This window comes from Trichechus manatus, unplaced genomic scaffold, assembly GCF_000243295.1.
Source record: "Trichechus manatus latirostris isolate Lorelei unplaced genomic scaffold, TriManLat1.0 scaffold00045, whole genome shotgun sequence".
NCBI classification, from domain to species: Eukaryota; Metazoa; Chordata; class Mammalia; order Sirenia; family Trichechidae; genus Trichechus; species Trichechus manatus.
Window position 1 is genome coordinate 16,245,849 of NW_004443981.1, and position 15,581 is coordinate 16,261,429.

General features: G+C 39.6%; 1 protein-coding gene across 1 annotated transcript in view; it reads left to right on the top strand.

Annotated features, from left to right (window-relative positions):
• ATG2B (autophagy related 2B) overlaps positions 1–15,581 on the top strand; it is a 99,539-nt gene that overhangs the window by 37,190 nt on the left and 46,768 nt on the right. Inside the window, exons 9-16 of the mRNA XM_004376736.3 lie at positions 1,799–1,953; positions 2,048–2,153; positions 2,846–3,107; positions 4,348–4,498; positions 5,353–5,445; positions 5,585–5,773; positions 12,278–12,551; positions 14,468–14,570. Of these exons, the coding sequence (XP_004376793.1) occupies positions 1,799–1,953; positions 2,048–2,153; positions 2,846–3,107; positions 4,348–4,498; positions 5,353–5,445; positions 5,585–5,773; positions 12,278–12,551; positions 14,468–14,570 (1,333 nt within the window). The remainder of the gene's footprint in view (positions 1–1,798; positions 1,954–2,047; positions 2,154–2,845; positions 3,108–4,347; positions 4,499–5,352; positions 5,446–5,584; positions 5,774–12,277; positions 12,552–14,467; positions 14,571–15,581) is intronic.

The window sequence follows — 15,581 nt, forward strand, 5'->3', positions numbered from 1 at the left end:
AGTCGAATTCCTTTGCATAGTCAATAAAACACAGGTAAACATCTTTCTGGTATTCTCTGCTTTCAGCCAAGATCCATCTGACATCAGCAATGATATTCCTCGTTCCATGTCCTTTCCTGAACCCGCTTGAACTTGTGGCAGTTCCCTGTCAATGTGCTGCTGCAACTGCTTTTAAATGATCTTCAGCAAAATGTTACTTGTGTGTGATATTAATGGTATTGTTTGATAATTTCCATGTTCGGTAGGATCACTCTTCTTTGGAATGGGCACAAATACGAATCTCTTCCAGTCAGTTGGCCAGGTAGCTGTCTTCCAAATTGCTTGGCATAGATGAGTGAGCACCTCCAGTGCTGTATCGGTTTGTTGAAACATCCCAATTAGCATTCTTTCGATTCCTGGAGCCTTGTTTTTTGCCATTCCCTTCAGTGCAGTTTGGACCTCTTCCTTCTGTACCATCGGTTCTTGATCATATGGTACCTCCTGAAATGGCTGAACGTCAACCAATTCTTTTTGGTACAGTGACTCTGTATTTCTTCCATCTTATTTTGATGCTTTCTGCATTGTTCAGTGTTTTGCCCATAGAATCCTTAAATATTGCAACTCAAGGCCTGAATTTTTAATTCAGTTCTTTCAGCTTGAGAAATGCCGAGCATGTTCTTCCCTTTTGGTTTTCTAACTCTAAATCTTTGCACATTTCATTGTAATACTTTACTTCATCTTCTTGAGCCACCCTTTGAAATCTTCTGTTCAACTCTTTTACTTCATTTCTTCCATTTGCTTCAGCTACTCTCCATTCAAGAGCAAGTTTCAGAGTCTCTTCTGACATCCGTTTTGGTCTTTTCTTTCTTTCCTGTCTTTTTAATGACCTTTTGCTTTCTACGTGTATAATGTCCTTGATGTCATTCCACAATTCATCTGGTCTTCGGTCATTAGTGTTCAACGCATCAACTCTATTCTTCAAATGGTCTCTAAATTCACGTGGGAGATACTCAGGATCGTAGTTTGGCTCTCAGAATTGTTCTAACTTTCTTCAGCTTCAACTTGAACTGGCACATGAGCGATTCATGGTCTGTTCCCCTGCTGATCATAAGGTTTTCACTGGCTGATTTTTTTTTGAAAGTAGACTGCTAGGTCGTTCTTCCTAGTCTGTCTTAGTCTGGAAGCTCAGCTGAAACCTGTCCGCCACAGGTGACACTTCTGATGTTTGAAATACTGGTGGCATAGCTTCCAGCATCACAGCAACACACAAGCCACCACAGTGTGACAAATTGACAGACATATGGGGGTATAAGCACTTATAATACTGTAAATAATAAAAAATAAGTTTAAGTGTGGGATATCAAAACAAACGATTAAAACCTATGAAGGACTTTTGGCCATAACAAAGTTCTTTTGCATGAGGGTAAAACACAGCCTCCTGAAAAAAAAACAAAAAAACGAAACATTAAGTACAATTCTGAATAATGTATTTGACTCTTTGGTTTATACTTGTTTTTACTATTTTAAAACCTTAATATTTAGCTTCTAAATGGACACATGACACTAAAAATACACCATGTAATACTGCATATCTGTATTTTACAAAGACAAGTTCACTAGTAGGATAGCTTAACCTTTTGTTAACCTATATTCAGTTGAGTTTTTGCTATATCATTAATATCTTAGATCTGATAAATTACTCCATTAGAAGTAACATGAAATTTGGGGTCTCACTGTATCTCAAATAATCTTAAGGAAGAATATTAACTTATTTTGAAGAGTTGAATTTGTGGAATTCACGAAGTCTCGTTCTCTCTAGAAGAAGAGGTTTTCTTCTCCATGGCTGATATGGACATGTCTCACAGTCTCTCCTCTCTTCCACCCCTCGGAGACCCCCCAAATATGGACCTTGAGTTGTCGTTAACCAGTACAAATACAAATACCCCAGCAGGATCTCCACTGAGTGCTACTGTGGTAAAGTAGTATTTAATTTTTGTTGCTCTGTTCTTGAAAAGTTGTTTCCAAAGGTCTGCACTATTTTCATGCACTTTTTGAAAAACTGTTATAGCTTCAACCAACTTGGGAAGATTTCCTTGATCGTCATAAAGAACAGCCAGCAAGAGGGTCACCATTTCCACCCAACCTCATTCACCCAACACCTTTACAGAAGACTGGTAAGTAGAAATAAGACCTTTGTTCTTGATGTCCACTGAGATTTTTTTAAAGATAATGTTTTGCTTTCTTTTTTAAAAAAAATTACCGTTTTATTGCTTCTTATACTTTTTCTTCTTTATTTTGGTCCAGGCCCTTAATTAAGTTTAGAAAGCAAACGGAGCAATTGTGGGACAGTTCACTATGAAGTGTTTTAGAATAGTTGCCTATTCATTGTGTTCTTTTTGGATTTAAATAGTGAAAAGTATACGATAAGTTTCATATTATTATTGCAGTTTAGGATTCTCTGTCAACCATCTGATACTTGTTTCACTGTTTACACTTTCCTTAAAAGAGAACCTCAGCTTTCTTCTCTGCAGAGTTTAATTGAAATAGACATGGTCTTCAAGGAAAATTTAGTGAGCAGATTGTGGTTAATCTCTGACTTTTCCAGTGCAATTTTATTAATGCAAAAGTTTTGTTCATCGTTCACTATCGTAACATACTCTCTTGTACTTTAAGTGTCAAGAATCCTAGACATAAGATAATGATTTGTTTTATTTTACTCTAATTAGTTATTTAATATCATTTAAACTGGTATGTGATCACCTGTTTTCTAAAGCTAATACGTAAGTACTTATTTCGTAATTTTGATATAATAGATTGTTTTTAAGTATTAAATCTTATGCATATAATTTTACCACATGTATTTCAGCTCTCCCATCTAGACCCGTTTCCACGGATGAGTCCAGGCCTGAACTTATTTTTAGACTAGCTGTGGGAACTTTTTCAGTCTCAGTGCTTCACATCGATCCTTTATCTCCACCTGAAACGTCCTTGAACCTTAACCCATTGACGCCCATGGCCGTAGCTTTCTTTACTTGTATAGGAAAGATTGATCCAGCAAGATTTTCCACAGAAGACTTTAAATCTTTCCGAGCAGTGTTTGCAGAAGCTTGTTCACATGATCACCTCCGGTAAGTGTTCTCGTATTTACTAATCAGCCTTGAAGAAGAGCTCTCGTACTCCTCTGTCTGTCCGTCTCCAGTTGTTTTTCTAATTCACATTTTATTTGTAAATGAGTGAGGTTTCCTTGCTGTGCTGCCAAGATTTCTAGTGTAGGGTCTCTCCTTCAGGGTGGTTGGCATGTGGAACAATGTAGAGATAAGATCTAGATAATCTGGAGCTTTCTAAATTATCTTCTCTTTAGCCCCTTGCCCTGCTGTTGTCAAGTTTTTTGTTTTTTTACCGCATTTTGCCATTATCCCCACTGGCACCGTTAAAATCATGAAAACAGTTCTTATGGCCACCGGCTCTTAGTAGATGTGATAGCAGTGGTGAGAGCAGAATGAACTAGTGAGCTAGGACTTGGAAATGACCCGTATGCCACTGGCCCCGGCTGGGAGATAGGACTAAGGCTGATCCTGAGCTTGAGTGCCACCTTTTCAAGTTCTGTGTAAAAGTATCAGTGCTGTCCACGTATCCCACGTACCCGGTGATCGGTTCATGGGATGAGTACTGATGGACGAGGAGGTAATGAAATCTGTGAGTGTAATATTGTTAATATGCAAATACTATTTAAGTAATTAACTGACGAAATTATCTATAAACTGTTGAGAAGTATTTTATACAGTGGTTTAAGGACACATATTAATTTTTTTAAGGAAAATCTTTGGTCTTTTACCTTTAACTTTTTTTGAAGTATTAAAATTAATGTGCAGAGTAGTTTTGATAGTTAGCCTAGTAAAAGAAACTCTACCTGTTAGGACAATAGTATTTATAATCAAACTCTGAAGAAAAATTTTTTTCTTCCTATTTTTCACAAAGTTTCAAATATCTGCCAGTTGCATGGTGCTTTTAAATAGTTTTAAGAAACTATTTCATATATTTTACAGATTAGAAAGATTTTACACATTGCAGTGTCAATTTTAAAACATAGAAGAAGTAAGGGCAGTGTTGAGAGATAAGTATATCCTGGGTAATTTTCTATCGGCCAGAAAACTGGTTTTTAAATTTTATATCAGGGAATGGGAAATTTGAAGCAATCTTTCTGGTTAATATCCTTAGGAATAGTACTAATTGCTAAGAACTCGAGCTGGTCAGAATAGATGGATAATTGTTATACTTTAACACTTGTGTGCTATTCTTGAATACTTAAGATACATTGTTTAATCTATAAGTATATGGATACTTTCAATTGCTGCATTTTTATAACAGATTTATAGGTACTGGCATCAAAGTCTCCTACGAACAAAGACAAAGATCAGCCTGCAGATACTTTGGTACTGACATGTCCATTGGGCAGATGGAGCTCTTGGAGTGCCTGTTTCCAAGTGATTTTCATTCTGTTTCTCCTCACTATACAGAGGTAAATACGGATACTTTTCCTCTATGGAAACCTTGGTGGTGTAGAGGTTAAGAGCTACGGCTGCTAATCAAAATGTTGGCAGTTCGAATCCACCAGGCACTCCTTGGAAACCCTACGCGGCAGTTCTACTCTGTCGGAACCAACTCGACGGCAATGGGTTTGGTTTGGGTTTTTGGTATCCTTCAGAGTTAGTCTTTAAGTCTGTCTTTGTTTTTAAGGATTATTTGAAGAGCAGTGATTTCTTAGAAATGTATGGCAAGTCAGGAAGGAATACGATTTGTGTGTGTGTTTTTGCTTTTGTGTTTGTTGGAACATATTTTTAAGTGAGGCATTCAAGGCCACTTATAAGAGTCTGGTAAAATTTTTAATTTAGAGTTGGCTTGTTTTAGACTGGCAGACAGGCTATAGGACAGATGAGTTTTCGAAGTCCTCTTAATTTCAGAAGAATTTTCTTTATTGAATGTGTGCTGTATGCTAAGCACTGTTTAAGCCAAGGAAATGTCTTGTTTTCATTTATCGTTAATCTGATTTTTCTGCTGTCCTAAAAGTGTGCCCTCGAGAAACTTCTTCAAGCTGTCAGAATAACATTTATTACTGTTACTTTGCCCTTGTATATTTTCGAAGCACTTTCGTGGTTCTTATTGATTTGCCTGTATAGTATTTTTTCATTTTCAAGTACTTTCTTGATCTTCAGTTCATTACTTGATTCTCATTGCTAGTATGCGATAAAACTGAAACTTAAAGCCAGCTTTTCTGACTTAAAAAAGCTTTTCCCACTATTGGCACTCCTATTAATTCCTAAGTGATTAATTTTAGTTTAATATTTTACACTTATCTTCATCTTTGTTTTTAAGCTTTTAATGTTCCATTCCAAAGAAGGGACTGATTCACACCCCCCTGCATGTCTTCAGCTTCATTATAAGCATTCTGAGAACAAAGGACCCCAGGTAAGATTTCTTTTTGTGTATTCACCTCCTGTAAATTTTCATTCAGTAGATATTTTGTCATAATTTTAAGGTTTTATACTAATTTTATAGTATCGTTAACAGTCATATTTATGCTTTTTTTTTCTTTTTCTTTTAAAAGGGTAGTCAAGCAAGACTTAGTTCAGTTCCTCAGAAAGCAGAATTACAAGTTAAATTAAATCCTGTATTTTGTGAACTGGATGTCAGCATTGTGGACAGGTTAAATTCCTTGCTTCAGCCGCAAAAACTCACTACGGTAGAGATGATGGTGTCACATATGTGTACTTCGTATAATAAACATATTAGTCTGGTGAGTATTCAAAAGTCGTAAATACTAATCAGAATTATAACTGCCCTGGTGGTGCAGTGGTTAAGCACTCAACTGGTAATGGAAAGGTTGCCGATTTGAACCCGCCAGTGGCTCTGCAGGAGAAAGACCTGGTAATCTGCTCCCGTAAAGATCACAGCCTAGAAAACCCTATGGGGCAGTTCTACTGTGTCACAGTGGCTCACTATGGGTCAAAATCAACTTGATGGCACCTCAGAACAACATATAAACTTATGGGATTATTTCTAAGCTTAAATATTCTTAATAAATTAAACATCATGTATTATTACAACTGCACTGTTGTAATAATGAAAAAATGGAGACATCTTTTATGTCTAGATAATAGACTAATAAGTTTTGGCAATGTATTGAATGAAATTTTATGTGGCCATTTTAAATAACAGTTAGGAAGGTGATGTGGTAACATGAAGAAGTCTCATGACATAGCATTAAGTGAAAAAGTAGAATATATTATTCCACATAAACTTTTATTATAGCTGTATAAATAACATTGGTGTATAGAAAAAGAATGGATGGAAATAAACCAGTTAGTACCATTGATTGTGTGAGAATGGTAGCATTAGATTTCCTTTCCTTTTCTATATTTATCTGAATTTTAGTAACTGTTATTGTAATATTTCCACAAAATTTTATCTAGTCACACATTTTAAAAAACTACTTGAACCATCCATAAAATGTAGCTAATATAATATAAAATATACTTTTGAAAATGGGAGCATAATTTATAGTATCATGTTATTGAGCATCAAATTATATCACTTAGATCTGGTGTCTGGAGTTTTTTCTTTCTTTCTTTTTTAATATTTTATTGTGTTTTAGGTGAAAGTTTACATAGCAAACTAGGTTCCCATTACCTGGAATCTTTTCTAAGTAAATCAAGTAAGTCACATTTGCAAGAAGTCTATTAGCAATTTGGGGGCTGGAACTTGGGGGATGGGGGCTGTAGGACCAGGGACGGACAGCAACAACTTTGGTTTAAAAAAAAGATAGAGACAAGATATTTTATTGTTTTACTTATTTGCTTTTTCCCTAGGTAGGTAGGTATTCCCTTAGGTAGGTATTTACATTAAATCAGCATTCTTTTTTTTTTTTTTTATTGCCACCAATTGCTAGTTTCTTTAAGTTTTATAGGGCCAGTGTCTATATTTGCTGTTAGCCATAGATGTATTGGGATGATGGCTTAATCTCTTGGGTTATTTGTGCCCCAAGAATGAGGATTAGTGTTAGAAACTCAAATAGGGTAGAGAAAGAAGTTGGTTAAATATCCAAGTCTAGCATAAAAAAGGAATTCTCTCATCTAGGAGGTTAAAGACTGATTTGAGAAACTGAGGAGTGTTACCACCTACAGCATACTGTGGACTGAAGTTTTGTAAGTTTCTATACATTTTAGAGAAAAAATAGAAGTTGACTGTTGTGGATTGAATTGTGTCACCCACATTGTGTTGTAAATCTTAGACTCTGTGCTTGTGGTTATAATCCCATTTGGGAATGGATTGTCTTTGTTAAGTGAATGAGGCAGGATTACTGTACGGTGTATCTTGAGTCAGTCTCTTTTGAGATATAAAAGAGATTAAACAAGCAAGCAGAGAGAGATAGATGGGGTAAGACAAATGCCAAGACATGTGGAGATCTGCAAGGAACCCGGAAGCAGAAGCTGAAGAGACAAAGACCTTCCTCCAGGGCTGACAGAGAGAGAAAGCCTCCCCTAGAGCCAGCACCCTGAATTCGGACTTTTAGCCATTTAAACTGACAAAATAAACTTCTGTTTGTTAAAGCTACCCACTTGTAGTCTTTCTGTCATAGCAGCACTAGATAACTAAGATAGAATTTGGTACCGGGAGTGGGGTGCTGCTCTAACAAATACGTACAATGTGGAAGGTGTTTTGAAATTGGATAATGGGAGGATTCTGGAAGAGTTTTAAGGTGCCTGATAGTAAAAGTCTAGGTTGCTGTGAAGAAACTGTTGGTAGAATTATGGATATCAAAGGCAGTTCTGGTGGGGGCTTAGAAGGAAGTGAGGAGAGCTATGGTGGTTGAGGTTGTGTGTCAGCTTGGCTGGGCCATGATTCTCAGTGGTTTGGCAGTTATGTAGTGATGTAGTTTGGGAGTTATGTAATGGTGTAATTTGAGAGTTATGTAATGATGTTGTCATCCTCCATTTTGTGATCTGATGTGAGCGGCCAATCAATTGAAGTGGGAGTATCCTTGGGAGTGTGGCCTGAATCCAATATATAAGGACGTTCAGGCAAAGCTCACTTGCTTGCTCTGGATCCTGTATCTGGCTCATTATCATCTGACCTCTGGTTCTTGGGACTTGAGACAGCGGCCTGCCATATTGCCTGCCGATGTTGGGATTTGTCAGCCTCTGCAGCCTGTGAGCCAGTGGCCTACTGTCTTACCTACTGATCTTGGGATTTGTTCGCCTTCGCAGCCTGTGAGCCAGCATCCTGCTGTCTGACTTGCTGATCTTGGGTTCGTCAGCCCCTAAAGCTATGTGAGTCAGGAGAAGCCTCTACCCTGATGCCTGACTCACAGACTTGGGACTTGCCAGCCTCTACAACTGCATGAGCCATTTCGTTGAGATAAACCTCTCTATATACATATTTATACATACATATGCTTCACTGGTTTTGCTTTTCTAGAGAACCGAGCCCAAGAGCTATAGAGAAAGTCTCTATGATCTTAGGGAATGTACATGGTGCCAGCAAAGAACATTGCTAGAAATGTGGACATTAAATGTGCTTCTGGTGAGGCTTTAAAAGAAAATGATCAATATGTGATTGGGCAATAGAGAAAACCAACTTGTTGCTGTCGATTCTGACTTATAGTAACCCTATAGGACAGAGCAGAACTACCCCATAGGGTTTCCAAGGAGCAGTTGGATTCAAACTGCCGACCTTTCGGTTAGCAGTCAGGCTCTTAACCACTGCTCCACCAGGACCCCAACGCAGGAAGGGCGATGCTTTTTATACAGTGACAAAGAATTTGTCTAAATTATGTTCAAATGTTTGGTGGAAGGTAGAATTTGTAAGTGATGAACGTGGATATCTGGCTGATGAGATTTCTAAGCAAGATCTTAAAGGGGCCACGTGGTTTCTCCTTGCCACTTGTCTTAGTTGTCTAGTGCTGCTATAACAGAAATACCACAAGTGGATGGCTTTAACAAAAGGGAAATTCATTCTCTCATAGTCTAGTAGGCTAGAGGTCCGAATTCAGAGTGCCAGCTCCAGGGAAATGCTTTCTTTCTCTGTCGGCTCTGGAGGAAGGTCCTTGTCATCAGTCTTCCCTGGTTGAGGAGCTATTCTCCTGGCTCTTTTTTCTTGGTGATATGTGGTCCCCATGTCTCTCTGCTGACTTCTCTCTTTTATATCTCAAAAGAGATTGACTTAAGACACAACCTAATCTTGTAGATTGAGTCCTGCCTCATTAGCATAACTAATCCCATCTCATTAACATCATAGAGTTAGGATTTACAACACATAGGGAAATCACATCAGATGATAAAATGGTGGACAATCACACAATGCTGGGAATCATGGCCTAGCCAAGTTGACACATATTTTTGGGGGGACACAATTAAATCCATGACACCACTTATAATAAAATGTGAGCGGAAAGAGATGGACTTAAAAATGAACTTATGAAAACAGAATTTAAAGATTTTGAAAATTCTGTTGTACAAACTAAGACATGTATCCTAGAATGTTTACCAAGGACGTGGCTACACAATCTTTTGTTAAAGAGATTAAGCATGTAACTGATGGATCTAATTACCACAGCAGAAAACTCATCAGCTTATACTGAAGAGGACAGAGAAAGAACAAAAGGAAAGAATGCTATCTGCTCCCTTGGAATTCTACAGGCAGGAATCAGGCCAAAGGAGCTACATCTGTTGTCCTCCAAGAAAATAAAAGGACCATCCCTGGAGCAGCTTGAGAGATCAGCAGAACTGTTGGAGGGAGCATAGGAAGTGGGACCTTCTAGGTTTCAAGGGGTGGGGCCACGATCTCCTGGATCTCAAAGAGTGGGGCCACAGCTTCCTAGGTTTCTAAGAGTCAGATCTTTGCCAGCTTGGTTCCGGAGTGTGGGGATGCCAATAAGGTATGCCAGGGGGTTGGGGCCACTTCCCAAAGCTGAGGGGATTGGGCTGCCATGCCCAAAGGGCAGAAGAACGGGGCCTGCTGGGGCTGAGGGGGGTGGGGTCTCCACTCAGATGGAGTCGGAGAATGGGACCACCTAAAGCTGAGGGAGCAGAGTTGCCATCCCAGAGGGCCTGGAAGGTGGAGCTGAAACTCAAGGCCAAGGGGTATCTACCCAGAATCCAGAGGGTGTGGCCAAGACCCAGAGTCTAGAGGGTGAGGCCATTGCCATGGTCTCAGAGAAAAGAGGATTATTTTCAAACCTTGAGAGCTGCTGTAATTTGTTCTGCTAACTTTTGGACTTGCTTGGTGCCTGTTATCCTTCTTTCCCTCAAGTTTCTCCCATTTGTAATGGAAACATGTACCTTGTGCCTGTTCCACCATTGTACTTTGGAAACAGATAACTTGTAGTCTAGATTTCACATGTTCACAGATGAAGAGGAATCTTGCCCCAGGATCAAATACACCTAAAGTCTCACCCGTATCTGATTTAGATGATTCAGAAGATGAGATTTTGGACTTGGAGTTGACTTAAGACTTTTGGGATGATGTGTTTTGCATGTGGCAAGGATATGAATTTTGGGGGGCCAAAGGGTGGAATGTTACGGATTGAATTGTGTCCTGAAAAAGCATGTTTAAAATCCTAGCCTCTATGCCTGTGGTTGTAATCCCATTTGTTATGTGAATGAGGCAGGATTAGTGTAGGGTATGTCTTGAGTCAATCTCTTTTGAGATGTAAAAGAAATTCAGCAAGCGAGTAGAGAGAGAGATGGGGTAAGATAGTTGCCAAGACGTGTGGAGATCTCCAAGGAACCAGGAAGCAGAAGCTGAAGAGACAAGGACTTTCCTCTAGAGCTGACAGAGAAAACTTCCCTGTCATGGATTGAATTGTGTCCCGCAAAAATATCTGTCAACTTGGATAGACCATAATTCCAAGTATTGTGTGATTATCTCCCATTTTGTCATATGATGTGATTTTCCTATGTGTTGTAAACCCTATCTCTATGATGTTAATGAGATGGGATTATTGGCAGTTATGGTAATGAGGGAGGACTCAATCTACAAGATTAGATTGTGTCTTAAGCCCATTTCTTTTTGAGATATAAAAGAGAGAAACGAGCAGAGAGACATAGGAACATCATACCACCAAGAAAGCCACTCCAGGAGCAGAGTGCATCCTTTGGACCGGAGGTTCCTGTGCTGAGAAGCTCCTAGACCAGAGGAAGATTGATGACAAGGACCTTCCTCCAGAGCCAACAGAGAGAAAAAGCCTTCCCCAGAGTTGACCTACTGAATTTTGGACTTCTAGCCTACTAGACTGGGAAAGAATAAATTCCTCTTTGTTAAAGCCATCAACTTGTGGTATTTCTCTTATAGCAGCACTAGATAACTAAGACACTCCCCCTAGAGCCAGTGCTCTGAATTCGGACTTCTAGCCTCCTAAACGGTGAGAATATAAATTTCTGTTTGTTAAAGCCACCCACTTGTGGTATCTCTGTCACAGCAGCACTGGATAACTAAGACGTTGACTTAGGCATGTTCTTTGATCATTTTATTATAACATGGCCTTTGGTAAATGTTGCATACACATTTTGGTTTCACTTGGGTTACAGAGGAGTTCAGAGTTAGTCATTTTGTGAATATTTATTGAGAGCTTAGTCTTAGAATATGAGATGAGTAAGGGATGGACCTTTGCATTTGGCAGACTTCATCTAAAATCACAATGAGCTTTAATGACCTTATAGGACAGGGTAGAATTGCCCCAAAGAGTTTCCAAGGCTGTAATCTTTATGGAAGCAGACTGCCACATCTTTCGCCTGCAGAGTGGCTGGTGGGTTTGAACCACTGATCTTTCAGTTAACAGCTGAGTGCTTTAACCACTGCACCACCAGGGCTCCTTTCTTTAAGTGTATTGGTAGGTAAATCCTTCAGATTGCTTTTTGGGTACTATCATGATTTTTAACCATATTGAAGTTGTTGAAAGGTTAATTTACACATTTTTTCTTTTTAAATTGCTAGCAAGATGGATATGTATATGTAGTACCTGTGTCTTCACTCTGGTTTAGTTTTTATTTTGATTTATTTTGATTTTTTATATGAGGGTTTAACTTCTGTTTATAGCTTGATTTTTGCCAATAGGAGTTGTATTATAAAATTTCAGAACGCCTAATTAATAAGGTAATAGTTATTTTAAATTACATTTTAATGTATTAAACCAAATGGAGAATAGTGATTATACATATTATAGTGATTGGATACTAATGTCATTCATGTTAATTTACTTTATTTAATATTTTGGCATATTTTTTGATATTTTGTGTTTCAGCACAAGGCTTTCACTGAAGTATTTCTAGATGATTCACATAATCCTGCAAATTGTCGGATATCAGTACAAGCTGCCACACCAGCATTAAACCTTTCTGTTCGCTTCCCAATACCTGATCTTAGATCAGATCAAGAAAGAGGACCGTGGTTTAAGAAGTCGCTTCAGAAGGAGATCCTTCACTTAGCCTTCACAGATCTAGAATTTAAGACTGAAGTCGTAGGAGGATCAACCCCAGAACAAGCTAAACTGGAACTTACCTTCAGAGAACTGGTCGGTAAGATTCAGCGTGCCTGTGAGAGCCAGACCGGAAACAAACAACCGTTGCTAAAATGTAATAAAATCGAAGAGCGTTGTGTTAGCACAAGCAACAGCTTCTCTGCAGCATTGTGTAAATACGATATAAACCAGTTTTTTAAAGAAATGCCTAAGCACGATGATTTGTTTATTTTGTTAAAATACGTGTTTTCTACAGTGCTTCAGACTGCTTTGTTGCCCTTCCCGTTGCAGGTTGTCGGGCACTGCTGCACCCTGTACTGAGCCCTCCACATGCATTACCTTCTTTCCTTTAGTTGTCAGAATCACCGTACAATTGTGATTTCCAGTTACGTTTATGATTTAATGTGAAGAGTTTGTTGATTAGAAGGAGGTGTCTTCCCTATGTAGACAATAGATAAGTGGTAACTTTGGTGAAGGGTAAGACAGTACACAATACTGGGGAAGCCAGCACAACTTGTACAAGGAAAGGTCACGGAAGCTCCATGGACACATGTAACCTCCCTGAGGAACCAAATTACTGGGCTGAGGGCTGTGGGGACCATGATCTCGGGGAACATCTAGCTCAACTGGCATAATAACATAGTTTATAAAGAAAATGTTCTACGTTCATTCTATTTTGGTGAGTGACGTCTGGGGTCTTAAAAGCTTGTGAGTGGCCATCTGAGATACTCCACTTGTCTCACCCCTTCGGGAGCAATGGAGAATGAAGAAAACTAAAGACACAAGAGAAAGATTAGTCCAAAGGACTAATGGACCACAACTATGGCAGCCTCCACCAGACTGAGTCCAGCACAACTAGATGGTGCCCAGATACCGCCACCGACTGCTCTGACAGGGATCACAATAGAGGGTCCTGGACAGAGCTGGAGAAGAATGTAAAACAAAATTCTAACTCACAAAAAAAGACCAGACTTACTGGTCTGACAGAGACTAGAGAAACCCTGAGAGTATGGTCCCCGGATACCCTTTTAGCTCAGTAATGAAGTCACTCCTGTGGTTCACCCTTCAGCCAAAGATTAGACAGGCCCACAGAACAAAACAAGACTAAAGGGGTACACCAGCCCAGGGGCAAGGACAAGAAGGCAGGAGGGGACAAGAAAGCTGGAAATAGGGAACCCAAGGTCGAGACGGGAGAGTGTTGACATGTGATGGGGTTGGCAACCAATGTCACAAAACAATGTGTGTACCAATTGTTTAGTGAGAAGCTAGTTTGTTCTGTAAACCTTCATCTAAGTACAATTTTTAAAAAAATCAAAAGAAATAAATAATGAAAACACACACAAAAGAAGGAGAATCTTCAAGATCATGTTGTAATAAATGGCAGAATCAAGACCCAAACCCAAGTCCAACACTAGAGCTTGAGCTTTCAGCCATTATGCTAGTCTCTGGTGACTTTTCTTTGTAAAATCTCCTTGGGTTTTCTGTATTACCTTGTTCTTGGGAGCTAAGGAAGGCACTATAGAAGGACTCAGAGTGAACCACGAGTATCAGGAACCCTAGAGGAGATTGACACCTCCCCCTGTGGTTCCTGAGCCACCTGCCTCTGCCACCCCCTCTCTGGAACAGGCTGCAGAAGTTCCCCTGCCATTGTCCCTTCTGAGTTTCACATGATCTTTAGAGATAGTTAAAACTGGCTGTTGCTGATGAGGGCTTCATGAGAGAGCTTTAGGAGTCACCTCATCTTCCCTTATCTCCAGTGAGAAGAAACCATCACTCTTCTCATCATTTGTACTTGCTCCTTTCCCCTACGCACGTGTACATGTGGACCAGGAATGAGTAAATGCCGTAAAACTTCATGTTGTGTGATGTTCCTGATGTCCCTGATGTAGAGAATCTGTGCTCTTCTCAGGAGGAACAGAGTATTTTAGCCCCTGAGAAGAAATGCAGTTCAGTTAATCAGTCTTGTTTTCTTAGGGTCATTCCAGGAAGATAAAGGAGAACCATCTATTAAGTTTTTCCACGTGTCTAGTGGAGTAGATGGAGATATAACATCGTCAGATGACTTTGACTGGCCACGGTGAGTAAGCACATGTATAGGATACATTGTAATGAGATTTTCCTTTCAAAAATAAAATATTATATCCTTTTAACTGACATTTTGGCTATTAAAATTAAACTAAAAATATCCAGACTTGAGAGAACCCCAAGGAAGGTGGACAGATCAAATCAACAGGCATACATTGAGCACTAGTCTATGAAGGAGCCTTGGTGGCACAGTGGTTAAGAGCTACAGCTGCTAACCAAAAGGTCGGCAGTTTGAATCCACCAGCCACTCCTTGGAAATCCTACAGGACAGTTCTTCTCTGTCCTGTAGGGTCACTATGAGTCAGAATTGACTCAACAGCAAAGGGTTTGGTTTTTTGTTTTTTTTTTCTCTACGAAAGGCGTGTGTGTTAGATACTGTGAAAGACGGGCCTGGATATCAGTCTGTTTTTCAGCATGCAGGCTGATCCCAGTGTGCAGCTGGGCTTGGCAGGAGTGGTGACTCTGCCTCAGATCAGCCCGAGAGTGGGCTTGGGTGCCATTGAGAAGAACTTCCTTTACTTGCAGTAATGATGCCTTATCATATTGGAAACGGAGCATTTCAAGGCTCAGAGTTAAAACGATCCTTTTTGTGCCACTTTTTGCTTGTCTTTTATTATTCCCCGCCCCCCCGCCCCTCCCGGTGTGTTAGATCGACTCGATTCTAGGTCATGCACTGTCAATACCTGCATTTCTCTTGGAGCTGAAGTTTCCATCATAAGAACTGGGTCTACTTCAACTAAGTAATTTGGAAGCCCAGTTGACATTAGGATATTTGGAATGGTTTGCACTAGTTTGTAGCTAGAACCAACTGACACCACCTATTTGGGGGGAAGAGCTTACAGATGCAACATAGCTGTCTTGTTTGAGGGGTTCGGTGCTTCAGCATCACAGTGGGTTGAAATGGTGATAAAAGTTAAAATAAAAAGCCTGTGCTAGTGATGTGCTGCCGAGAGCCAGGAAGGAACGTGATTACTCCAGAGCAAGGCTGGTGTAGTGATGTGCT